We start from the raw sequence: 26,321 nt of genomic DNA, 5'->3' as shown, positions 1-26,321 counted from the left end.
GAAAAAAGTAGACAGCACGCAAGAACATAAGAATAGTGTAAGCAGAGAAATGGACACTCAAAGAGTAAAAGAGAAATGATGGAGATTATTTAAAAAAAAAACCCCAACAGAAAGGAAGAATGCTTTTGATGGAATCATTAGTACACTGGACATAGCTGAGGAGAGACTCTCTGAGCCTGGGGTTATGACAATAGAAACTTCCAAGACTGAAAAGCAAAGAAAAAACACTGGAAAAAAAAAAGAACAGAGTATCCAGGAACTGTGAGACACCTATGAAAGATGTAATATAGTCATCGATGGGAAAGCCGGAAGGAGAGGAAAGAAACAGAAGAGATACTTTAAAAAATGATGATGACAATTTCCCCAAGTTAATATGAGACAAAAAAGCACAAGTCCAGGAAGCTCAGAGAACACCAAACACAATAAAAACAACAACATGATGACCCTAGGTATATCATATTGAAACTTAAGAAAATAAAAATAAAGAAAAAGGGAATTCCCTGTGGTCCAGCGGTTAGGACTTGGCGCTTTCACTCCTGGGGCCAGGGTTCAGTCTTTGGTTGGGGAAATAAGATCCCACAAGCAGAGGGCAAAAAATGATTAAAAATATATATATATATATATATATTGGAAAGAAGCCAGAGGAATGAAACTACATTATCTATAGAAGATCAAAGATTTCCATTCACCTTCTTCTCAGAAACCATGCAAGCAAGAGGAGAGTGGAATAAAATATGTAGTGTTTAGAGAAAAAGAAACACAAACCTAGAATTCTGTACCCTCAGAAATAATCCTTCAGAAGTGAAGGAGAAATGAAGACTTTCTCAGAAAAACAAAAATTGAAGATATTTGTAGATCCTGTAGACCTGCCTCATAAGAAATGTTAAAAGTTCTTTAGAGAGAAGGAAAGTTATATAGGTCAGAAACTTGGACACACGTATAGAAAGGAACAGCACTGTAGAATAAATAAGGTGAAAAATCCAAACTTTTATTTTTCTTATTTTTTATTGATCTAATGAATCCAAATGATTAATCCAATTGACCTTAATTAATCCAACAATATCAATAGTCACATTAAATAGCAATGGTCTAAATATGCCAATTGAAAGAACTAGTCACAGTCGATTAAAAACATTACTTATGTTTATGTTGTCTGCAAGAAACCCATTTTAAACATAAAGACATATAGATTAAAAGTAAGTAGCTAGAGGGACTTCTCTGATGGTCCAGTGATTAAGATTCCATGCTCCTAATGCAGGGGGACTGGGTTTGATACCTATTCAGGGAACTAGATCATGCATGCTTTAACTAAGACCTAACATGGTCAAGTAAATAAATATTTTTTAAAAAGTAGATCGATAGAGAAAGCTATAGCCTGCTAATGCTAATTTACAAAATGGGGGCAGCTATATTAATTTCAGACAAGGCAGACTTCAGAGTAAGGAAAGTTACCAGAGATAAAGAGAACGTTAGTGCTAGTGTTAAGTCGCTTCAGTCATGTTCAACTATATGGCATCCTATGGACCACAGCCTACCAGGCTCCTCTGTCCCTGGGATTTCCCAGGCAAGAATACTGGAGTGGGTTGCCATTTCCTTCTCCAGGGGATCTTCCCAACACTGGTAGTTCAGACGGTAAATAACACTAGGACCTAAGAAAAAAAATCTCAAGAGAAAAAATTTTAATTTTGGCCTAAATGAAAATACAACTTTTCAAAATTTGTGGGATGAAATGAATGTAGAGCTTAGAGAAAAACTTACAGCATTGACTAGATATATTTGAAGAGAACAAAGATCTAAAATCAATCATCTAGGGACTTCCCCGGTGGTCCAATGGTTAAGACTCTATGCTTCCACTTCAGGGGCATGAGTTCAATTCCTGTTCAGGAACAAAGACCCTGCATGCCACATGGCCAAAAGAACAAAAACAGAACTACAGATCTGTCTCTCCCATAAATATGGATGCAAAAATCACCAACAGAATATTAAGACATCAAACCTAACAATGTATAAAAAGAATTCTGAATCATGACCATGTGAGATTATGCCAGGTCTGCAAATTTTGGTTCAACATTCAAAAATAAATGTACTCCATTGTATCAGTGGTGCTGCAGTCCATGGGGGTCAAAAAGAGTCGGACTGAAAAAACAACATCATCAACAAGCTAAAAAAGAAAAATCACGTGATCATATCAACAGATGCAGAGATAGCAGGTGATAAATCCAAAACCCATTCATGATAAAAACTTTCGGTAAATTAAGAACAGAAATTGAGCTTCCTCAATTTGACAAAGAATATCTACCAAAAAATCACCCTTTACAGCTAATGTCATAATTAATGGTGAGAAACTTGAAGCTTTCTCGCTAAGATCAGGGCTAACCAGGTGGCACAGTGGTAAAGAATCTGCCAGCAAACGCAGGAGACACAAGAGATGTGGGTTCGATCCCCGTGGGGAAGATCCCCAGGAGTAGGAAATGGCAACCTACTCCAGTATTCTTGCCTGGACAATTCCGTGGACAGAGGAGCCTCGTGGGCTATTGTCCAGTCGCAAAGAGTTGGACATGACTGAGCAACTGAGCACAGCACAGCACTAAGATCAGATTCTAGGCAAAGATAACTTCTCTGTTTTTCAACACCTGCAAGTGCTAGCTAAGGTAATCACACACAAATATAAAATAAAAAGGTATACAGATTGTGAAGGAAAAAATAAAATTGTCCCTGTTTGCAGATGACATGATTGTCTATAAAAGAATCGACAAAAAACTCCTGAAACTATTAATAAAAAGCGATTAGAGCAAGATTGCAGAATTCAATGTTCAAAAGGCAATTGCTTTCCTGTATACCAGCAATGAATGAGTGGATTTCGAAATTAAAAACACAATACCAGTTGCATTAGCACCAAAAAAAGAGATGTGTTTTGGTAGAAAATGAAAAAAAAAAAACATGTACAAGATCTATATAAGGAAAACTAAAGACTGTGATGATCAAAATCAAAGGATTAAGTATGGAGAGATATTCCATGTTTATGGATTGGAAGATTGAATAAGGTCAAGATATCAATTCTCTCCAACTTGTTTGAAAGTTGGAGATCATCTTGATTTTGATCAAAATCCCAGTAATTCAGTTTGTAGATACTGACAAACTGACTCCAGAGTTCATGTAAAGAGAGAAAAGACCCAGAAGAGGCAACTCAATATCGAGGGAGATAAATAAATAAGTCAGAAGACTGACATCAGCTGACTTTAAGACTTACAGTAAAGCTATGATAATCATGCAGTGTGATATTGGCAAAAGAATAGATGAGCAAAGTGATGGAAATGAACAGAGCGAGCAGAAATATACCCACATAAATGTGTCACCCGATTTTTAACGAAGGATGAAAAGCAATATAATGGAGAAAAGAGAATGCTTATAACAAGTGGTTGGTACTGAAACAACTAGACATCCACATGCAAAAAAAAAACCACAACAGTCTAGACACAGCCTTTACACCTTCACAAAACTTAACTCAAAGTGGGCCACAGACTCTGATGTAAAACACAAACTATAAAACTCCTAGAAGATAACATAAGAGAAAGTCCAGGGATTTCCTCTTGGGTCCACTGGTTAGGATTTTGTGCTCTCAATGCAGGGGATACAAATTCAGTCCTTTGTCTGGGAACTAAGATCCCACATACTGCACAGTGTGGCAAAGAAAAAAAAATCCGAATGACGTTGAGTTCAGTGATGTGAAAGAAATAATTGATGAGCTGGACTTTATTAAAATGAAGATTTCTGCTCTGCAATAGATGGTGTCAAGAGAATAAAAAGACATGCCACAGACTGAGAGAAAATCTTTGTAAAAGACGTATCTGACAAGGACTCTTATCCAAAATATGGAAGGAACTCTTAAAACTCAACAATAAGAAAACAAACAAACAAAAAGCCCAGTTATAAATTGGGTCAATGACTTTAACAAACTTGCCACTAAAGGAAATGTAGAGATGGCAAATTAACATATGAACGATGCTCCATATCGTAGGTCATTAGAAAAATGCAGAGATAGCAGGTGATAAAATCCAAAACCCATTCATGATAAAAACTTTCAGTAAATTAAGAATCGAAATTGAGCTTCCTCAATTTGACAAAGAATATCTACCAAAAAATCACGCTTACAGCTAAGACAAGGCGGTACCACTACACACCTGTTAGAAAGGCCAAAATTCCACACACTGGCAATGTCGACTATAGGTGAGGATGTGGAACAACAGAAACTATCATTAAGTGCTGCATGCTGAGTTGCTAAGTCATGTCTGACTCTTTGTGACCCTATGGACTGTAGCCCGTCAAGCTCCAATGTCCATGGGATTTCCCAGGCAGGAATACTGGAGTGGGTTGCCATTTCCTTCTCCAGGGGATTTTCCCAACCCAGAGATTGAACCCTCATCTCCTGCATTGGCGGGCAGATGCTTTACCACTGAGCCACATGGGAAGGCCCATTAACTGCTGAAGGGGATATTAAATGATACAGCTTCTTTGGAAGACAGTTTGCTGGTTTCTTACAAAACTAAACATACACTTACCATACATTTCAGCAATCAAGTGTTAGTGTTAGTGTTACTGAGTTGTGTCCGACTCTTTGTGACCCCATGGATTGTAACCTGCCAGGCTCCTTTGTCCATGGGGTTTTCCAGGAAAGAATACTGGAGTAGATTGCCATTTCCAGGGTCAGCAATCAAACTACTTGTTATTTACCCAACGAAGTTGAAAACTTGTGTATACACAAAAACCTGCATACAGTTGTTTAAGCAGCTTTATCAATAATTGCCAAAACTTGGAAGCAACCAAGATGTCCTTCAGTAGACACATGGATAAATAATAATCTGGGGTACATTTCAACAACAGAATGTATTCAGTACTAAAAGGAAATGAGCTATCTAGCCATGAAAAAACATGGAGGAGATTTAAATGCATATTACTAAGTGTAAGATGCCAGTCTGAAAAGGCTACGTATTGTATGATTCCAAATATATGACATTCTGGAAAAGGATAAGACTATGGAAACACTAAGAGAAGGGCATGGAAACCCACTCCAGTGTTCTTGGCCTGGAGAATCCCATGGACAGATAAGCCTGGCGGACTACAGTCCATAGTGTCACAAAGAGTTGGTCGTGACTGAAGTGACTTAGCACGCACAAACCCATGGAGACAGTATAAAGGTCAGTAGCTATCACGGCTAAAGGGAGATGGAGAGATAAGTAAGTAAAGCACAAATGGCTTTTAGGGCAGTGAAACTACCATGCATGATACTGAAAAGGTGGGTATGTAATTATAAATTTGTCCAAACCTACAGAGTATACAACAGCAAGCGTCAACCTACAGTGAATTATGGACTTTGGATGATAAGGATGTGTCAGGGTAGAATCATCAATTTTAATAAAGTGCCACTTTAATGGAGGATGTTGATGTTGCGGGAGTCTACACATGGGTGAAGGCAGCAGAAATGGGAAATCTCTGTTGTACCTCCCATTCAATTTTTTAAAAATGAATGTATCTTTGGCTGCTCATGGGCTTTCTCTAGTTGCGGTGAGAGGGGCTACTCTTTAGTTGTGGTGCATGGACTTCTCACTGTGGTGGCTTCTCTTGTTGCGGAGCATGGGCTCTAGGCCACTCAAGCTTTAGTAGTTGCATCTCCCTGGCTTTACAGTACAGACTCAATAGTTGTGGTACATGAGCTTAGTTGCTCCACACCGTGTGGAATCTTTCTGGACCAGGAATTGAACCTGTGTCCCCTTAATTGGCATGCAGATTCTTAACTACTGGACTACCAGGGAAGTCGTCCATTCAACTTTACTTGGAAACTAAAAAATAAATTATATTTAAAATCAAAAGGTAGTGATTTAAAAAAAAAAATGCTAGTCAGTGGTCAGGCCCAGGAAAAGCCTTATCAACACTTAAGGAGACCAGATCTTATCCTCAGAACATTAAAAAATGGCTGGTGGATGTTGTGTTAGTTTCTTATGACTTCTGTACCAAATGACCACAACCTGGGGACTTAAGAGAAATTTGTCCTCTCATAGTTCTAAAAGCCAAAAGTCCAAAATCAAGGTAGGGGCAGTCCTATGCCTCCTTTGAAGGCTCTAGGGTATTTTTTTTTTTTTGCCTCTTCCATCTTTGCCTGGTGCCAGTATTCCTCGGCTGTGTCTACCAACGAATCTCTCCATCTCTGCTTCTGTCTTCATGTGGCCTTCTTCTCTGTGGATAAGGAAACTTGTCATTGGATTTATGGCCCACCCTGCTAATCCAGGATGATCTCCTGGATTAAGTTAAGATCCTTAACTTAGTTGTATCTGCAAGACCTCTTTTGCAAATAAGGTCACATTCACAGATTCTGGGGATTACGACATGGACCTAGGTTTTTGGGGGCCATCACTCAACCTACGGTGATGTAAAGCCACATAACACACATCCATAGGGTTGCTGTGTTAGTTAAGGCTCTTTAAGTGCCAAATGAAATCTACTCCGGCTGAACCAAGCCAAGAAAGGGAGTAGGGAAAAGAGGTTATTGGAATACTACTGAGGTCACAAAGTTGACGAGAAGTGGACAAGAGAGAGGTCCATCCAGAGCAGCTCTAAGAATCTCATCAGTGAGAATTCATGAATTATGGTTTAGATCAGGGAATGTCAAGTATTTGCTATCAATGACCATTGTATATATTTTCAGCTTTGCAGGCTATGCAGTGTCTGTTGCAACTATTCAACTTTGCTGTTGTTTGTGAAAGCAGCCATAGACAAGATGTAAATTAATAAGTATGGCTGGTTTCCAATATTTATTGCATGTTTATTAATAAAACTTTCCAACTTTATTTTCAAAAACAGGAAAGGATTTGATCCGGTTCAGTTCAGTCACTCAGTCATATCTGACTCTCCAACGCCATGGACTGCAGCACGCCAGGCTTCCCTGTCCATCACCAACTCCTGGAGTTTGCTCACACTCATGTCCATCGAGTTGGTGATGCCATCCAACCATCTCATCCTCCGTCATCCCCTTCTCCTCCTGCCTTCAATCTTTCCCAGCATTAGGGTCTTTTCCAATGAGTGAAGCTGAAGCTCCAATACTTTGACCACCTGATTCAAAGAACTGACTCATTGGAAAATGATCTGATTAGTCTGCTGCAAGTCATATGACCACAGCAGAGTAATGGAGGCACCCACCTCTCCTACTTCTCCTCCTCCTCCTCCTTTTCTTATTAAGGACTTTGTTTATTTATGATTTCCACATGTGGCTTGCAGGATCTTAGTTCCCCCACAAGGGACTGAACATGGGCCCTCGGCAGCGAAAGCACGAAGTCCTAATCACTGGACTGCCAGGGAATTTCCTACTTTCCATTTCCATGAACTCAATTATTTTCAGTACAGTTCAGTCGCCCAGTCACGTCTGACTCTTTTCAACCCCATGGACTACAGCATGCCAGGCCTCCCTGTCCATCACCAACTCCCAGAGTTTACCCAAACTCATCTCCATTGAGTCGGTGATGCCATCCAAACATCTCATCCTCTGTCATCCCCTTCTCCTCCTGCCTTCAATCTTTCCCAACATCAGGGTCTTTTCAAATCAGTCAGCTCTTCGCATCAGGTGGCCAAAGTATTGGAATTTCAGCTTCAGCATTAGTCCTTCCAATGAATATTCAGGACTGATTTCCTTTACGATGGACTGGTTGGATCTCCTTGCAGTCCAAGGGACTCTCAAGAGCCTTCTCCAACATCACAGTTCAAAAGCATCAATTCTTTGGCATTCAGGTTTCTTTAGGGTCCAACTCTCACATCCATACATGACTACTGGAAAAAGCGTAGCTTTGACTAGACAGACCTTTGTCATCTATTTGTCAATTACTTTAGCTATCTCCTGTAAATAGAATTATTAAGTGTTTGTCTTTTTGTGACTGGCTTATTTCATGTAAGTGCTTTGCTGGTGGCTCAGATGGTAAAGAATCTGCCATAACGTCCTCAAGTTTCATCTATGTTATAGCAGGTGATCAGACCTCCTTCCTTGTGAAGGATAAGTAATATCCCATTGTTGTGTAGACCACATTTTGCTTATTCAGTCATCCATCAGTGAACACTTGGGCTGCATCCACTTCTATTCTTCACTATTGTGAATCATGTTGCTACAAACATGAGTGTACAAATATCTCTTTCAGTTCTTTGAGATATATACTCAGAAGTGGAATTTCTGGATCATATGGTAATTCTACTTTTAATTTTTTGAGGAACTGCCGTACTGTTTTCCTTAGATGTTGCTGCACTTTACAATGCTACCCTTGCTGACTTTTTTGTTTTTTGGTCCACTTGTCCACCAATTGTCAAGAGTGAGGTGCTGAATTTTCCAATGATTGTTGTTGAATTTTCTATTTTTCCTTTCAATTCAGTCAGTCTTTCCTTCATTTACTTTGGGTTAACCAATAGAAGTTGACATGTACATATATATTTATAATTGATAATCTAACTCTTGTATTGACTCATTTATCATTATGATTTATCTGTAAGACTTAAAGTCTCTTCATCTGCTACTGATAAAGAAACTCCAGCTCTCTTTGGTTACTGTTTGCATGGTATACCTTTTTTCTATCCTTTTACTTTCAACCTATTTGTGTCTTTGAATCAGAGTGTTTCTGCTAAAAACAGCACACGGTACAGTCTTGCTTTTTCATTCAGTCTGACAGTCTCTGTCTTTAGAGGTTTTTAGTCTTTGCACATTTAATGACATTCCTGATATGATTGGACTTATGCCTATTATTTTGCTATTTATTTTCTATTTGTCTTATGTCTTTTTTCTTCTCCTTTACTGCCTTATTTCACATTAAATGTGTTTTCATGAACTACTTTAATTTATTGCTTCATTCTTTTCTACTTTAAGTTATTTTTTCAGTGATTGCTCTGAGGGATTATAACCTGCATCTTAATTTAGCACAATCTGCTTCAAAATAATATTAACTTCATTTCAGCAAAATCTGGAAACTTTGCTTCAATATGTTTCAACCTCTATCTTTTGTGCTATTGCAAACCCAGCCATATAGTGTTACAAATATTGCTTTGTCCAATCATATATTTTTTAAAAAAGCAAGAGAAGAAATGGAATCTATTTAAAGAACCCTTTATATTTGCCATTCCTGCTTTACTTCCATTCTTCTTGTGAATTCAAGTTATTGTCTAGCATCAATTTCATCTTGAAGAACTTCCTATAGTATTTTTCATAAGGCAAGTCTGCTAGCAACAAATTCTCTCGGTCTTTGTTTATCTGAGAATGTATTCATTTCACCTTCATGCTTTACATTTGCTAAGTAGAGAATTCTTGTTTGATAATGTGTTTTATTTCAGCATTTCGAGTATGTCATTCTGGTCCCTTTGGTCTCCATTGTTTCTGATGAGAAGTTAGTCATGAACCGTATTCCCCTTGTTGCTTTCAGGCATAGAAGCCTTCTCAGGCAAAAAAAAAAAAAAAAATCTGATTTTCATATTGTTCTTACCTGAACTTTGGTGTGTGTGTGTGTTAGTTGCTCAGTCGTGTCTGATTCTTTGCGACCCCATGGACCGGCTCCTTTGTTCATAGGATTCTCCAGGCAAAAAAGAATGCTGGAGCAGGTTGCCATTTCCTCCTCCAGAGGATCTTCCTGACCCAAGGATTGAACCCAGGTCTCCTGCATTGCAGGTGGATTCTTTACTGTCAGAGTCATCAGGGAAGCCCTAAATCAACTACACTCCAATACAAAATGAACATTTTTTTTAATTAAAAAAGAAATATGAACATAGAAAAAAATAAATAAAATCTTCCTGTTTTGAATTTCAAGAAAACTTTATCAGCACTTCTGTCACAGAAAATGTCAGTTTCATCGTCATATTTAAATAATCTCTCTCCTTAGTAGATTTTCAGCTTCTTGATGGCATATGTCATAGTCAGCTTGGTCACCTTGCTTCCTCTGTGGTGTGTAACCTTGCATCTAGAAGTTCAGTAAGTATTTGTTCATTTTAGTTGCATCATAGGGCACAAATTATAAGGAAAAATGAACTTTTTGCAATCTTTGGATTCTTTTCTTTATGGTAAAGTGATTCAGCAGAGTTAAAAAGAAGTAACATTGTGGATGTTTGGAGAATAGACTAAGTGAGGCTCCCGTAGTGTCTAGGTGAGAGTGGAAACCTGGACAGTGGGTGGCAGTGGGGATGGGCAGAAATGAGAGATGTGAAGTGTATTTTTTTTTTAATAAATTTATTTATTTTAGTTGGGGGCTAATTACTTTACAATATTGTAGTAGTTTTTGCCATACATTGACATGAATCAGCCATGGGTTTACATGTGTTCCCCTTAAAGGGGGAATGAGGAACTTTCCCTGGTGGTGCAGTGGTTAAGAATCCTCCTGCCAATGCAGAGGAAACGGGTTTGATCCCTGGTCTGGCAAGATCCCATGTGCTGCGGAGCAACTAAGCCCCTGCTCCACAATTACTGAGCTCATGTTTTGCCACTATTGAAGCCCACTTGTCTAGATCCCATGCTCTGCAACAAGAGAACCCACCTCAAGGAGAAACCCATGTAGCGCAATGAAGAGTAGCCCCTGCTTGCTGAAACCAAAGAAAGCCCTTACAGCACAAAGCCCCAGCACAGCCAAACATAAATAAACAAGCAAATAAAAAGTAATAAAGTGGGACTGATAGAGGGTTTGCCTTTGGATTGGATGGTGGAAGGGAAAGAAGTTAAGGATGACTTGTAGGTGTTTGGGGTTGGTAACTGGAGCTGGTGGCCCCATTTCTTGAGAGGGGATGAAGGCAAAAGCACCAGGTTTGGGGTGCTCATGGAGATGCTGAGGGAAGCCTAATGGTGAAGTCAGGGGGCAGTTGGGTGGGTAGATACATGAGTCTGGAGATGAGAAAAGACACAAGGGCTGCAGGTACAAATCTGAGAGTTCCCAGCACAGCCATCTATGGGGTCGCACAGAGTCGGACACAACTGAAGTGACTTAGCAGCAGCAGCAGCAGCAGCAGCACAGATGGCTTCAAAGATTGAGGGTGGAAAAGATCCCCTTGGGGAAAGTGGGCAAGGGAAGAGTCCAGGCCTGGGTCCTGAGGCTCCATGGTGCCTAGAGAACTAGTAGAGGGACTATAGGGGGAGAAGTCTGACACGGAGCAGCTGAGGAGGAAGAGGAAAACCAGGAAAACGAGGGGCCACCAGAGCCAAGGAAGGACAGCATTTCAAGGTCAGAGCTGCGCATGCCAATTATTGTCAACAGATCAAACAAATGAAGTCAAAGAAGTGTTCTTTGGGTGGGAAAGAAGGGTTGCCATTGGCAGGTGTAGTTCAGTGGCATGAAGAAGACAGGAAGACAGAGAGGGGACTTCCCTGGTGGTCCAGTGGTTAAGAACCTGCCTCGCAATGCAGGGGACGAGAGTTTGATCCTTAGTTGGAGAACTAAGATCCCACAGGCCTAGGTGTGCGCCACAACTAGAGACTGTGCACTGCGACAAAAGATCCTGTGTGTTACAAGGAAGATCTAGCATACCACATCTAGGAACTGACATGGCCAAATTAATTAATTAATTTAAAAACTCACATTAAAAAGAGAGAAGACAGAGGAGTGGGCTGAAGCATGACTAGAAGATGAAGAATTTAAATATTGGAGTGTTTAATATATACTCACAGGATAAGACCATTCACTCTCTACCTGTCCAGCTTCCTAAGCCTCTCCCAAGTGTACTCACTCCATCCCCATGCCTGCCTCACTCTCAGGTACCGTCAAGCCTCACCTGGACATTTCATCCACAGTATGCTAACTGGTACCCAGCCTCTACTTTGCTCTCTTTAAGCCCTTTCTCTATGGGGCCAGAAGAACCTTCTGAAGACCCTACCTTTGATCATGTCACTCCTGTGTTTAGACACTTTTGATGGCTACCCATGACCCTGGGATAAAGTCCAAACCACTTGTAAGTTTTTAGGTCATCTGGCTCCTGCCTAGATCTCAGTATCTCTCAGTATTTCTCTGTCTCTCTCTCTTGCCATTTCATCTCTGCTCTTCAATCATTTTCTTTTACTGTCATCTTGTATTTTCTCTACTGTGCCCTACTCTATTGGTCCTCCAGGTTCAAGTCTGAAGTCTCAGATTAAACATCATTGCCCTAGAAAGGCTTCCCTTGACCCCTATGAGGTCAAGCCCTCTCCTCTCACACTTCTATTATCAGAAATGACATTTCTTTTCTCTTTTCCACCATTAGCGTTAGATAAACTGTTTCCACAATTTATAGCTACATCACAGTCCATGACACTGAGTAGGCACTCAGTAAATATTTCTTTAATAGATTAAGTGAAACCACATTCTCATTTCTAAGGAAATTCTCCACCAGAATTTTTCTGAAATAGAAAAATCTCTTAAAAGACTGTAGAGCCCTTATTTTCAGTAATGTAAGCTAATTTGGACATTTTAGACGAGGCTTTTCAAAAACAACTGGTCAACAATATCTTAGGAGGTAAGACCTACAGACTCAGTTATTCTAAATCATCACTACTTATAGACTGAACATAATGCTTTCATTAGGGGTTGTTTGTTAATCCACTTAATAGTGAGTAACCTTTTGGTTGACAGAGAGATAAATGAAATAATCCCTGATTCCATAGAAGCAATTAGTTATACATACACTAATTTGCCTGCTTTCAACTCAGGTACTATTAAAAAAAATACAAGAGGAGAAGTAGTGGGAGTTCAACAGCCATCCATTCTTTGTGACATTTTCAGAAAGCAAATGAAAATAAACCCTGAAACAAGCCAACCACAGGGACACTCATTAACTTAATATGCTTTAATCTTGTGAATAGAAGCTGGAGCCGAGTCACTGACTCAAGAACTGCACATTCCCAGCTTTGGATGCCTGCAACACATCCAGGCATGAGTGTTCTGACTGCACCTCCAATCAGTACGACCCAATCTGAAATCAGTATTGGGCTCGTGAGGGTCCCCTGCAAAACCTGCCCAACCCCTGGACTCCCTACCTCTGTGGTGCTCCATGCCTGGCACCAGGCTCCAACTCTCAGCAGCATCTTCCTGGGCAGGCTCCTTGGCCATTCCCAAAGCTGCTGCATCCTCAGGACTTAACCCTGTGCTATATAGCAGGTCCTTGTCATTTATCTATTTTATATATCATTGTGTTGTTCGGTCACTAAGTCATGTCCGACGCTTTGTGACCTCGTGGACTGGAGCATGCCAGTTCCCTTCCATCACCAACTCCCGGAGCTTGCTCAAACTCATGTCCATCAAGTCGGTGATGCCATCTAACCATCTCATTCTCTGTCACCCCCTTCTTCTTTTGCCCTCAATTTTCCCCAGCATCAGGGTCTTTTCTAATGAGTCAGTTCTTTGCATCAGGTGGCCAAAGTACTGGAGCTTCATATTGGAGCTATATATTTTATATACAGTAATGTGTAATTTGAATGCAGAATTCCAAAGAATAGCAAGGACAGATAAGAAAGCCTTCCTCAGTGATCAGTGCAAAGAAATAGAGGAAAACAATAGAATGGGAAAGACTAGAGATCTCTTCAAGAAAATTAGAGATACCAAGGGAACTTTTCATGCAAAGATGGGCTCAATAAAGGACAGAAATGGTATGGACATAACAGAAGCAGAAGATATTAAGAAGAGATGGCAAGAATACACAGAAGAACTGTACAAAAAGATCTTCATGACCCAGATAATCACAATGGTGTGATCACTCACCTAGAGCCAGACATCACCTAAGCCAGACATGCCTTAGGAGGCATCACTACAAACAAAGCTAGTGGAGGTGATGGAATTTCAGTTGAGCTATTTCAAATCCTCAAAGATGATGCTGTGAAAGCGCTGCACTCAATATGCCAGCAAATTTGGAAAACTCAGCAGTGGCCACAGGACTAGAAAAGGTCGATTTTCATTCCAATCCCAAAGAAAGGCAATGCCAAAGAATACTCAAACTACTGCACAATTGCACTCATCTCACATGCTAGCAAAGTTATGCTCAAAATTCTCCAAGCCAGTCTTCAACAATATGTGAACCGTGAACTTCCAGATGTTCAAGCTGGTTTTAGAAAAGGCAGAGGAACCAGAGATCAAATTGCCAACATCCGATGGATCATCGAAAAAGCAAGAGAGTTCCAGAAAAACATCTATTTCTGCTTTATTGACTATGCCAAAGCCTTTGACTGTGTGGATCACAACAAACTGTGGAAAATTCTTCAAGAGGTGGGAATACCAGACTACCTGATCTGCCTCTTGAGAAATCTGTATGCACATCAGGAAGCAACAGTTAGAACTGGACATGGAACAACAGACTGGTTCCAAATAAGAAAAGGAGTATGTCAAGGCTGTATATTGTCACCCTGCTCATTTAACTTATATACAGAGTACATCATGAGAAACGCTGGGCTGGATGAAGCACAAGCTGGAATCAAGATTGCCCGAAGAAACATCAGTAACTTCAGATATTCAGATGTCACCATCCTTATGGCAGAAAGTGAAGAAGAACTAAGGAGCCTCTTGATGAAAGTGAAAGAGGAGAGCGAAAAAGTTGGCTTAAAGCTCAACATTCAGAAAACTAGGATCATGGCATCTGGTCCCATTACTTCATGGCAAATAGACGGAGAAACAACGGAAACAGTGACAGACTTTATTTTTCTGGGCTCCAAAATCACTGCAGATGGTGAGTGCAGCCATGAAGTTAAAAGACGCTTACTCTTTGAAAGAAAAGCTATGACCAACCCAGACAGCATATTAAAAAGCAGAGACACTATTTGGCAACAAAGGTCTGTCTAGTCAAGGCTATGGTTTTTCCAATAGTCATGTATGGATGTGAGAGTTGGAGTATAAAGAAATCTGAGCGCCAAATCTGAGCTTTTGAACTGTGGTGCTGGAGAAGACTCTTGAGAGTCCCTTGGACTGCAAGGAGATCCAACCAGTCCATCCTAAAGGAGATCAGTCCTGGGTGTTCATTGGAAGGACTGATGTTGAAGCTGAAACTCCAATACTTTGGCCACCTCATGTGAAGAGCTGACTCATTGGAAAAGACCCTGATGCTGGGAAGGATTGGGGGCAGGAGGAGAAGGGGACAACAGAGGATGAGATGGCTGGATGGCATCACTGACTCGATGGACATGGGTTTGGGTGGACTCCGGGAGTTGGTGATGGACAGGGAGGCCTGGCATGTTGCAGTCCATGGGGTTGCAGAGTAGGACACGACTGAGCAACTGAACTGAACTGAACTGAATGTGTATATGTTAATCCCAAATTCCTAATTTGTTCCCTCCCTTTCACCATGTTTGCTTTTTATGTCTGTGAGTCTACTTCTACTTTGTAAGTAAGCCCATTTGTATCATTATTTTAGATTCCACATATAAGTGATATCATAAACCATGTTGCCAGATAAGGCGGCCCTTCTCTTAAGCCCAGGGGTCACGTGAGGAAAGTGATGCTCAGAGGACCAAAAGTCCTGGTGAGAAAGACAAGGAGCTGGGACCAGAAACCAGGCCCTGTATGAGTCTAGTTTGAAACTTCTACCTATCTAGAGGCAACATCCCTGGGGCCCAGGCAGGTTGCCTTGGGGTATCAATTCCAGCGCTTCCCTCTGCAGCGTATAGGCCGCCCTCTGCGCCCCGCCCCTTCGCTCCGACCACGCCCCTCCACCTGGCCCCGCCTCTCCGCCGGGACCCTGCGCTTCCCGCCTGGGGACAAGGCGCGCGTCCGCAGGGGGCGGGGCCTCGGGGCCGCGCGTGCGCTCGCCCGTCCACCGTGCGCATGCTCAGTGTTGTCGCGCGCGCACGCGAGAGAGGATGGCGGGGGCCGCGCCGGGCGCCATCATGGACGAGGACTACTTCGGGAACGCGGCCGAGTGGGGCGACGAGGCGGAAGGCGGCCAGGTGAGGGGGGGCACCGGGCGCCCCCGACGAGGAATGTTGGTCCCCGAAGCCGGCTGGCCGCCCTTGCCCCCGCCGCGTGATCCAAGCACAGCCCGCCCCGCCCCCTCCCCCCGCGCGCTTCGCCCCTGCCTCGAATGCGCCCCTCTTGTTGCCGTAGCGGGAACCCACCGCGCGGCCTCTCGGGGGCGCGGGGCGATGACCTGGTCCCTGCAGGGACAGGCACTGGCGCTGCCCCCCAGTCGTGACCCGAGCTGACCCTCGGACCGTCCTGGAGCGGCCTCGGGGGCGGGTCCTGGGAATTCTTAGCCCCCCAGGCGGGGCGGAAGGATGGGGCTCAGACAGTTTAAAAAGTAGTCATACTTAAAAAAAAAAAATCCAACTCAGCATCAGGAGGGGGGAAAAGTGCAACTTTGGACTTTCTCACACGTGCTTTACTGTTTATAAACTACACTCTCGGCGCTCTGGCTCATTCAGTCAGTCCTTGGCCTAAGTGATGACAAAAGGATCGTCCATCCTTGACTTTCAGAAGTTTGCTGTGGATGGTGAGGGGGCGGTCACAAGCTTCTCTTCTGAAGTCAGGGTTGCAGGTCCCGAACTGGGCGCTCTCGCTCGGCCAGAGGACCCCAACCTGATTCTGATCCGAAGACCCTCCTGAAATGGTGTTTGAAGCCCAGCTTCTCAGGCTCCTCCCCTGGGGACTGGAAAGCAGTTGGTGGAAAGCAGTTGGTTTAGAGGGCAGGAGGCAGGAATATGCCTTTTATTTATCTGTTTATTTAATCTTTATTGAAGTATAGTTGCTTCCATGGTGGCTCAGCGGTAAAGAATCTTCCTGCAGTGCAGGAGATGCAGATTGGATCCCTGGGTCTAGAAGATCCACTGGAGGAGGGTATGGCTACCCACTCCAGTATTCTTGCTTGGGTAATCCCATGGACAGAGGAGCCTGGTGGGCTACAGTCCATGGGGTCGCAAAGAGTCAGACACAACTGAAGTGACTTTTAATGCAGGGGGGTCTAGTTTTTTTACAGTGTTGTGTTAGTTTGTAGAGTGGAACCTGCCTTTGAACAGGAGTCAAGGTTAGGTGTGTGTGGGACAATCGAAGTTATGTTTTGAAGGAAAAAAGCCTGCTGCGGCATGTGCTCCCTTGAAAGAGGCAGGTGGGGCACAGGAAGACATTGAAGCCAGGGTGCAGGGGTGCAAAGGTGGGCACTCTTTTCCAGGACCTGAAAGGAGGCCTGTGTGCTTAGTTGTCTGGTGGAAGCAGTGGGTTCTAAAGGGCCTTTGAGAGCTGCTGAAAAGCATGACTTGTTCAAGAGTTGGAGCAGGGAGTGACACTCCCAAGATTCCGGTATTGGCTCATTCCATGGTGTTGGAGGCTTAGAGTGGAAGGATAGAGTCAGATTTAGCTAACTGAAAATCTGGGCTGGTCAGATGCTTTCTTTCATGCATTATCTCATTCCATGGACAAGATACTGAGTTGGGTATTACTCTGCTCATTTTGTAAATGAAGAAAGTGAGACAGGAGGACCTGGTCCTGCCCACAGTCAAGAAAGTAATACATGAAGGAAGAGGATCCCACCTACATCCTTTATCTCCATCACCACTTGAGCAGATCCTGGATCACCGAGATGATCTAGAAGAGAGACACGTAGGGCATCAGTCAGTTCAGTGGTGGGTTGGTGGTTCAAACATCTTGTTCAAAATGCCCTAGTATTTGTCACATTAAGCCTTCCAGTCATAGTGATACACCTGGGGCATGTCTGAGGGCTGTCCAGTCAGTGCCCTCATTTTATTTTATTTTATTTTATTTTTTGTTTTTTTAGTGCCCTCATTTTATAAACCAAGGGCTTATGCTATTTTGAATAGCAGAGCCAAGCCTGGACCCCACAGACAGAGGCTGGGGAGGCTCACTTTTGGGGAACTTGAAGCACAATCCTGATCTGACCCTGCTAGGCTCCCACAATGGAGGGGTGGACTAGATGTTCATTTCATGTTCGGTCTAACCGTGGCTTCATGGAGGAGGGAGAGAAAGTCAGCCAGTTTGCTGATCCCTGGCCCATCTCTTAACGCAGTGCGTAAGGGTCAGTTGCACTGAGGTGGGTCTCTCCTACTAGTTTGTAAACTCCTTCAGCAGAAAAAAACTGTCCGTTGTCTTTCATTTTCTTAATTTTCCCAGTGACAAGTACAGTGCTCAGTACAGAGTGAATGTTCAAAAACCATCTGCTTGTTGGTGTAACAGTGTTAAAGCTGGACAGACCCTGGGGTCATTGAGTCCATCGCCGTCACACCCTCATCCAGCTTTGCCCTTAGATTCAGTGACTGGCCTAAGGTCACTTCTGTGCAGAACAGGGACTAGAGTCCAAACAGCAAATGGATGGCTTGTGTCTTCAAGAACCGTTTCATCAGTCTTTGTTGGGAAGCATTCTGTGGCACATGAGAGAGAGTAATAGTGAAGACAGTAATGGTAGCTGACATCTGCTGAACTCTTACTGAATGTCAGGTACTAGGCATGGCTTTTCCAGAAATCAGCTTGTGGGATCTGACAGCAGCCCAGTGCGCAAGGGCACCGCTCTTACCTTTGTTCAGGAAGAGAGAAACAGGTAGTGGGTGAGATGCAGTAACTTGCATGACCACCATACACGTGTGGAGTCGTGCTGTAGGCCCACTGGTACGATTCTCAGTTCCGTTCTCTTGGCCACTTGTTACTTGAAAGTCAAATGAAATGATAAATGTGGAACGCTTGACATGGACAGCGTTACATGGGCTTAAGGTGAAGTTTCAGGGTGTCTGTGGTAATGAGAAAATAACCTGGCTCTTTCTGCCAACCGCAGGAGGATGACTATGGAGAGGGAGAAGATGACGCCGAGGTCCAGCAGGAGTGCCTACATAAGTTTTCTACCCGGGATTATATAATGGAGCCCTCCATCTTTAACACTCTGAAGAGGTACGTGAGAAAGTCTGGCTGCATTGGGAGGAGAAAGCTACATAACAGACCCAGAGATGACATTTAAAGTCAGAGGGACATGATGCATGAGTGGAAGGCTTCCAGGGGTCCCCACTTTAAAAGCATGAACAAACGTCTTCCTCCCCCCAACCCCGCCGTGGCTGTCTGTCCCCATGCCCTCTGCGTCCATTCGAGTGTCACAGCTTGTCTGTCACTTTTCTAGGTATTTTCAGGCAGGAGGATCTCCAGAAAATGTTATCCAGCTCTTGTCGGAGAACTACACGGCTGTGGCGCAGACCGTCAACCTGCTGGCCGAGTGGCTTATCCAGACAGGTGCTTTGTGGGGGGCCTAGGGCCTGTCTGTTTTCCACCCCGATCTTTCCAATTAGATCATTTTTTTAACTTTATTTTATATTGGAGTATAGTTGATTAACAATGTTCTGTTGTTTCCAGGTGTACAGCAGATTCAGTTATACCTATACATGTATCTTTTCTTTTTCAAATTTTTTTCCCATTTAGGTTGTTCCATAACATTGAGCAGAGTCCCTGTGCTGTACAGTAGGTCCTTGTTGGTTATCCATTTTAAACATAGCAGCGTGTGCATGTCGTTCCCAAACTCCCTAACTGTCCCTTCCCCTACTCTCCATTCTGTGAGCGTGCTTTGTAAATAAGTTCATTTGTATCATTTATTTTTAGATTCCCCATATAAGCTATATCATATGATACTTGTCTTTCTCTGACTTAGTTCGCTCAGTAGACAGTCTCTAGGTCCATCCATGTTGCTGCAAATATGGATCATTATAATGCTGATGAACTGGAAAGCTTTTCTTTGTTTTTCTGGTTGTAAGACTTCTGTAAGTAAGAGGGACTTCCCTGGTGGTCCAGTGGCTAAGATTCCATGCTCCCAGTGCAGAGGACCTGGGTTCAATCCTTGGTCCAGGAACTAGATCCCACATGCCTCAACAAAAATGTCATGTGCTACAACTAAGAATCGGTGCAACTAAATAAATAAATTTAAATAAATAAATACTTCTCTAAGTAAGAGTTGAACTTCTTACCCATTTTCATATGCTTGATTCAGTAATTGAGGTTTACAGAGAGCTTGCAAATGTAATTCTCATTGAGCTGTTCCTGCCATGTTGTAGAATTGGAAGGTGTATGTTCACTGTGTCATTTTTAAGAGGTCTGTTATAGCGAGCAGTGGATGATGGGTAATTGAGGACTGGGTATGATTATGGCTTTTAGCTAATATGATCAAAGTAGGGCCTTACTGGAAGTAGGCTCCTTTGAGTAGGGATGACATGGTGGGGTAAGTGCTGCCCAGAAGCAAGTCGACTTGCTGCTGTCATGGTGACCACACAGGAGTGCCTCTTGGCCGGCAGCGATCTGTTCTGCTGTGGGGGCTGTTCTTCTGTCATCCTCCCTGTCTATTTTGGCAATCTGTCCTTGTTCCCTGCAAGCCTCAGAAGACGTCACCGTGCTTTACACGTAAACAAGCATCCTTGTCTGTTTCGCCCTGGTCTCCTTTTGGGGTCTTACCAGTATGTTAAATATGTGTAATATTAATTTTAATAAGAAACTCCAAGTCCTAAATGGTTAGAAGCAGTTTTGTAATACATGATTTGCACATGGAGTTTTGATCTACTTTCTCTGAAGTAACGCAAATTGAGAAGTAGCCATCTTCCATCTTGTTGCATTCATTTTCTTCCAGGTGTTGAACCAGTGCAGGTTCAGGAAACCGTGGAAAATCACCTGAAGAGTTTACTGATCAAACATTTCGACCCCCGCAAAGCAGACTCTATCTTTACTGAAGAAGGAGAGGTGAGGAACTTCCCCTTCCTCTACCTCAGCTCCTAGAGTGCGTTGCTGATTCCACATGTACACCGCCGCCTGGCGTGCTAAGTCATGAAAGAGTTGGGGGCAGAAGTCAGACTGGGAGACCCAACTTCTGAATCGCCCACTAAATGCCCCTGCTTGGGGTGGGAGAGGCTGGAGCTTCTAAAAATTGGGGTGAGGGGGGCATCCCCTGGCTCTACCACTCAGCCTGGTATGACCTCACCAGCCCTGGGCCTGCTTCCTCCTGCACAGGACACCACAGCTGAAGCCAGGAGCCCAGAGGCTCTTCTGTGATTGTTGGCACAATGTAATCTTCACTTCAGCTAGAGCCAGGCCTCTTACCTTGCTATTTGTTTGTTGTCAGACCCCTGCTTGGCTTGAACAAATGATAGCACACACCACCTGGAGAGACCTTTTTTACAAGCTGGCTGAAGCCCACCCAGACTGTTTGATGCTTAACTTCACTGTTAAGGTAGGAAGGGTCCTGGAGTCAAAGAAAAGATAAAAGTACTTATGAATAAGGTTTACTTTGAGTTGGTTGGTTGGTGATCTGTTCCCTCTGAAAAGATCCTATGTGCTTTTTTGGTAAAGGTCTTCATCGTTTCACTTGAGTAAGTCTTGTTAAATGTTGAGAAAGAAAAGCACAGAACGTGTTATGTTTTGGGGTCGACATGGACTGTTTTAGGGTTTGGCAGTAATGTGTTACAGAGCCCAGTGTGTTCTGAGAGGAGCCTTTACAAGTGTCTGGTCTGTCTTCTCCGTCTCACAGATTAAGCATCATGGGTTTGGGGTGGGGGGTTGGCTGGGGCCACCAGCCTAGTTAGTGGTAAAGCAGGCACCCGAGTAAAAGTTTGATACCCGAAACCAGTGCACGTCCCTCCTCACCCCAGACCCCGCCATTGGCCACCTTTCTGTGGACCTGTGACCATGGCTCATGTGTTTGGCTTCTTATTTCCGTGTTGTAGCTTATTTCCGATGCAGGATACCAGGGGGAGATCACCAGTGTGTCCACAGCGTGCCAACAGCTGGAGGTGTTTTCTAGAGTGCTCCGTACCTCTCTAGCTACAATTTTGGATGGAGGAGAAGAAAACCTTGAAAAAAATCTCCCCGAGTTTGCAGTAAGTTCTTTACTTTATGTGGCTCAGATTAGAAGGAGGCCATTTGGGGTCATGTGTTTTCAAAAGCGAAATGCTCTTTACTCTGGAGAATGTCTGGGTCAGAGGTCACCTCCCCAGAAGGTGCAGAACTGTTGGCATCTGACTCCCATCTGCCTTTGCTGTTGCTGTGGTCACAAAGCCCAAACATGCTTTTCTCTCCATTCTGCAGAAGATGGTGTGCCACGGGGAGCACACGTACCTGTTCGCACAGGCCCTGATGTCCGTGCTGGCCCAGGAGGAGCAGGGGGGCTCAGCTGTGCGCAGGATTGCACAAGAGGTTCAGCGCTTCGCCCAGGAGAGGTGAGAGGTGCTGTCTCTGCTTTCTTACCCCCACACCATTGCCCTGTGTCCACGACTGAAGACCCTAGGTCCTTCTGTTTTGATATAACTTCCTCTTACCCGTAGACCTGGGAAAGAGAGCTTGCGTTCTAAAGTTTTGCTTTGATGAGTATTTTGTAAAGGATTTGCTTATGGTTTAATTCACTGTAATTATGAATTTATTTATTCCCAATATATTGGGATTCATCAGTAGCAAATGACAGTAGTTTTGAAACAGTTCTTCAGTAGTCCGATTGTTAGATTGTGGTCCATCTTTTACAGAACAGAATTATTAGCTTTGTTAGGTAATAAAAGTTTATTTTTACTAATTAGCTTTATTTTCTACTAATGGAGTCTTAAGATACTGAAAAGTGCATGGTTCCTTTTAGGAAGCCTGTAAGCTGCACTGGCTCCTTCTTTCCCATTTAGCTCCAAATGTTTTCATGGGTCAGTAGGTAAAAAAACACCAGTGGATGAGAGAAATATGAAAAAACAAAGAGACTCCAACAATTCAAAGCATAAATGTGAAAGGCAGGAGGGAGAGAAGGCAGGAGAGGGCCGGGCAGGGAGCCACCTTATCGATGACGGGATATGTGATATTGTTTCATCAAGAGGCCACGACGCCAGTCAAATCACACTGGCACTGGGCACAGCTGCCTCCTACCCCCGGGCGTGCCAGGCCCTCGGGGCCATGCTGTCCAAGGGAGCCCTGAACCCGGCCGACATCACAGTCCTGTTCAAGATGTTTACGAGCATGGACCCGCCCCCTGTTGAACTCGTGAGTGGCCTTTCATTTTAACCATAAGGTAGGACACCCTCAATACCGACTGGAAGTATATTCTTTTGGAACATTGGTGCTCCTCTTAGTTCTCTGAAGTTAGGGAGTGCACATGCCTGTTGAAATGTTCCTGTCCTCTCCCTGGTCCTTCCTTGTCACGTCCTCGGCCCCCACGTCCCCTGGAGCACTCTCAGCGAAGGACCCGAGCCGGCACTGCTGCGTGGGCATGTGTGGACTCACCTCCCATCTCGTTCCTGCTTTTGTTTTCACTGAGTTGTGTTTCTTTTCAGATCCGGGTACCCGCCTTCCTGGACCTGTTCATGCAGTCACTTTTTAAACCCGGGGCCAGGATCAACCAGGACCACAAGCACAAGTATATCCACATCTTGGCATATGCAGCGAGTGTGGTGGAGACCTGGAAGAAGGTAGTGTCTATGCTGAGAGCGCACGGGCTTTAGGGAGACATGAACCACCTCTGTTTGGTGTTATGCATGAATTTTGGCTGTAGGGAGTCACAGGCCCAACTAGTGTCTGAAATGTCTTTTCTGGTGTTTTTGCATAAAATAGCCAAAGTGCTAAATGTCTTAAGGAAATGTGCATCGCATCTATGATACTAATTCAAACTGTAATCTGAAGTGTGTCTAAAGAAACAAAACTGATTGTCTAAGACACTGACAGACTCAGGTCCCCCTGCTCTGCAGTGTGTGTTCGCTGTGTGACAGGGACACTTGACTTCAGAGACGGGTTTGGAGAGGGAAGGATGAAGGCTGGGTTACCCCGACTTCAAGGACACGGATGCCATCAGGATTCACCAGCTTGCTGTGTTTTCAGAACAAGCGTGTCAGCATCAATAAAGATGAGCTGAAGTCCACGTCAAAAGCTGTTGAGACTGTTCACAACCTGTGTTGCAACGAGAACAAGGGGGCGTCGGAGCTCGTGGCTGAGCTGAGCACCCTCTATCAGTGCATCCGGTGAGCAGATGAAGATTCTAGATGTAATTCTCTGGGGAGGAGCTGATTTGAATATTCATTATTAACAGCTCAAAATATATTACAAAAGATTCAGAGGTACTTACTCATTTAATTTGCCCTCTTTTGTAAATATAGAGAGAGAACTTTGTTTTAGGAGCATGAGTAATTTTCAGATATTTACCTGCCAGAAATCTGTTCACAAATTAGACTAAGAAGAAGGAAGACCAACCAGAATTACAAAAATTGATTTGAAGAAGAGGGTCTATTCAGAGTAAAAGTTAGACCAACAGACTTTTGCCTGGATAGATGTGTGTTATGCCAGTTCTATAAGTAAGCACTCACTAGGAAAGCTTACACACAGGTGTCCTCTTAGGCATGTGAATTTTCGTGTATTAATTTGTACTAGAGACTAAGGGCTTGATTCAACCCAGTCCACCAAGCTCCCAAGTGCTGCATTAATGGCCTTCTTCTAAACCAGCGAAGTTGGTCTAAAGTCAGCAGAGCATGGGATTTGGGTTCTGGCGCCCGAGTCTGAGAGGGTGCCGCTCTCATCAGACTGTTTGCACTCAAGGCGTCTCCCTGGCAGAGCACGTCGAAGAGTGAAGTGATAGGCTGGACTGAGTTGTTTGGTTTTGGTGTTTGCATTCTGCCTTGTTTACTGGTAGGTTTCCAGTGGTGGCCATGGGGGTGCTGAAGTGGGTGGACTGGACTGTGTCAGAGCCGAGGTACTTCCAGCTGCAGACCGACCACACCCCGGTGCACCTGGCGCTGCTGGATGAGGTAGGGGCCTCAAGGCTCTCGCAGCAGCTCTTGCGTCCTCATCTCCCACATGTCTATTCCGTGCTTTCAGAAGACAGTCTTTTCAAAGCTAGTGATTTCCACTCCAAATGGGGTTTCCTTTTAAGGGACTAGTTTCATCGACTCTGTAGACTTCTGAGTTTCTATCAAGTGTTCCTGAGGATGAGGAATGGGACAGAAGTTGACTGGCCCCAGGAACCACTGTCTCCCGCCACAAGCCGTGTCTGGTGGCGCTTCCCGGAGGCCGATGCGGAGCCCAGAGCTGCAGCCATGCGGCTCAGGGTGGCTCCCTCTGGACTCTCTGTAGATCAGCACCTGCCATCAGCTCCTGCATCCCCAGGTCCTGCAGCTGCTGGTGAAGCTCTTCGAGACAGAGCACTCGCAGCTGGACGTGATGGAGCAGGTGAGTGGCCATTTGGGGTGAGCTGGGCAGCGGGGAGACGGCCCTTCTCAAACTTGTTGCCCCACGCCCGCAGCTTGAGTTGAAGAAGACCCTCCTGGACAGGATGGTGCACCTGCTGAGCCGGGGCTACGTGCTCCCCGTGGTCAGTTACATCCGCAAGTGTCTGGAGAAGCTGGACACTGACATTTCCCTCATTCGCCACTTTGTGACCGAGGTCAGTGCCCTGGCAGCACCCTCTGGGCTTGATGTCATCACCTTGCACCCAACAATAGTCATGGTGATGACAGTGATTTGGATACTGGTCTATCAGGCACCTCCTATCCCCAGGAGCTGTTATACCTTTATGACCCCTGCCCATCTTCATGTTGGAGTTTGGGATGGTCTCCAGGAAGAAGAGGGTGGGAGTGGGGACTGAGGTGGGGGTCCCTCCACACTGCTGCCATCTGACCAGCTCACAGGCTATGTTCCCCACAGGTGCTGGATGTCATCGCGCCCCCCTACACCTCTGACTTTGTGCAGCTTTTCCTCCCCATCCTGGAAAATGATAGCATTGCTGGCACCATTAAAACCGAAGGTGAACATGACCCCGTGACGGAGTTCATAGGTAAGGCTGGCGTGAGCATCTCTGGGCTGCAGTTTTGATGTCATCGTTTCCCTCTTGTTTCTAACCCAGGTCCCTTCTGTTTGTTACAGCTCACTGCAAGTCTAACTTCATCCTGGTGAACTGACTCAGAGCATCCCAGAGTGGAGCAGGCCCCTCCGGGAGACCCCTGTGGAATAACCCTTTGCAGAAGCCATTGTTGGAGGCCCCGTCAGCGTCTTGGAAGTGGGCTCTGATGGGAGGAGGTGAAGGACTTCTGTGTAAAGGAAAATGTTAGCAGTTTAAGTGGAAAACTTGGGAATGGGCCCTCTCCTTGTAAGTCCAGGACTGCCCCCTGGATCCCGTCTACAGTGTCACTTCCCCTGGTAGTGGGCTGGGCTCCCAAGACCCCTTAGGATGTGGTCAACCGTCAGCCCCGGGGTGGTAGAATTCAGAGACTGAGACACTCAGATGAACTGTTTTCAAAGTTGACTTTTGTTTTTGCACAAGATCTGATTGGTTAGGTCATATTATTGTGATTACTTTTATTTTCCAAGAACATATAAAAGCTTTTCTGTGGTGGGAAGGTGTATATCCCAGTGTCATGTCGTTCTTATGTGTAAATAAAGCATTCAGATTCA

At 44.1% G+C, this 26,321-nt stretch overlaps 1 protein-coding gene and 1 long non-coding RNA gene across 5 annotated transcripts in view; both read left to right on the top strand.

Moving 5' to 3' along the window:
* LOC145533033 (uncharacterized) overlaps positions 1–9,504 on the top strand; it is a 52,568-nt gene extending 43,064 nt beyond the window's left edge. Inside the window, exon 4 of the long non-coding RNA XR_014073772.1 lies at positions 6,856–9,504. This is a non-coding gene — a long non-coding RNA (uncharacterized LOC145533033). The remainder of the gene's footprint in view (positions 1–6,855) is intronic.
* Positions 9,505–15,803: 6,299 nt separating this feature from the next.
* Positions 15,804–26,321, top strand: NELFCD (negative elongation factor complex member C/D). 4 transcript variants are annotated; one of them, XR_014073771.1, is made up of 15 exons: positions 15,804–15,898; positions 18,727–18,839; positions 19,063–19,172; positions 20,551–20,660; positions 21,040–21,147; positions 21,641–21,793; positions 22,002–22,132; positions 22,763–22,928; positions 23,219–23,353; positions 23,760–23,899; positions 24,565–24,679; positions 25,005–25,100; positions 25,174–25,318; positions 25,575–25,704; positions 25,794–26,321. XR_014073771.1 is itself a non-coding variant. In XM_081559385.1 (15 exons), the coding sequence occupies exons 1-15, from the start codon at positions 15,812–15,814 to the stop codon at positions 25,826–25,828; spliced, it is 1,770 nt and encodes a 589-aa protein (XP_081415511.1). In that variant the 5' UTR covers positions 15,804–15,811; the 3' UTR covers positions 25,829–26,321. The 4 variants fall into 4 exon arrangements, 2 of the variants coding, with proteins under 2 accessions (XP_081415511.1, XP_081415510.1); XR_014073770.1 differs by having other exon boundaries at positions 23,219–23,356; XM_081559385.1 differs by having other exon boundaries at positions 25,174–25,314.

Source organism: Giraffa tippelskirchi, chromosome 13 (assembly GCF_054371585.1).
Source record: "Giraffa tippelskirchi isolate mGirTip1 chromosome 13, T2T-mGirTip1v1.2.pri, whole genome shotgun sequence".
Classification (NCBI taxonomy): domain Eukaryota; kingdom Metazoa; phylum Chordata; class Mammalia; order Artiodactyla; family Giraffidae; genus Giraffa; species Giraffa tippelskirchi.
The sequence above is the reverse complement of the archived record's forward strand: the minus strand, read 5'-3'. Positions and strand labels throughout refer to the sequence as shown.

Bases quoted from the DNA above. Each gene is read 5' to 3' on its own strand.
- NELFCD (XM_081559384.1), top strand. From the start codon at position 15,812: ATGGCGGGGGCCGCGCCGGGCGCCATCATGGACGAGGACTACTTCGGG. The intron at 22,133-22,762 runs GTGAGAGGTGCT...TGTTTCATCAAG, and splicing joins CAGCGCTTCGCCCAGGAGAG to AGGCCACGACGCCAGTCAAA. The intron at 23,900-24,564 runs GTGAGCAGATGA...GTTTACTGGTAG, and splicing joins ACCCTCTATCAGTGCATCCG to GTTTCCAGTGGTGGCCATGG.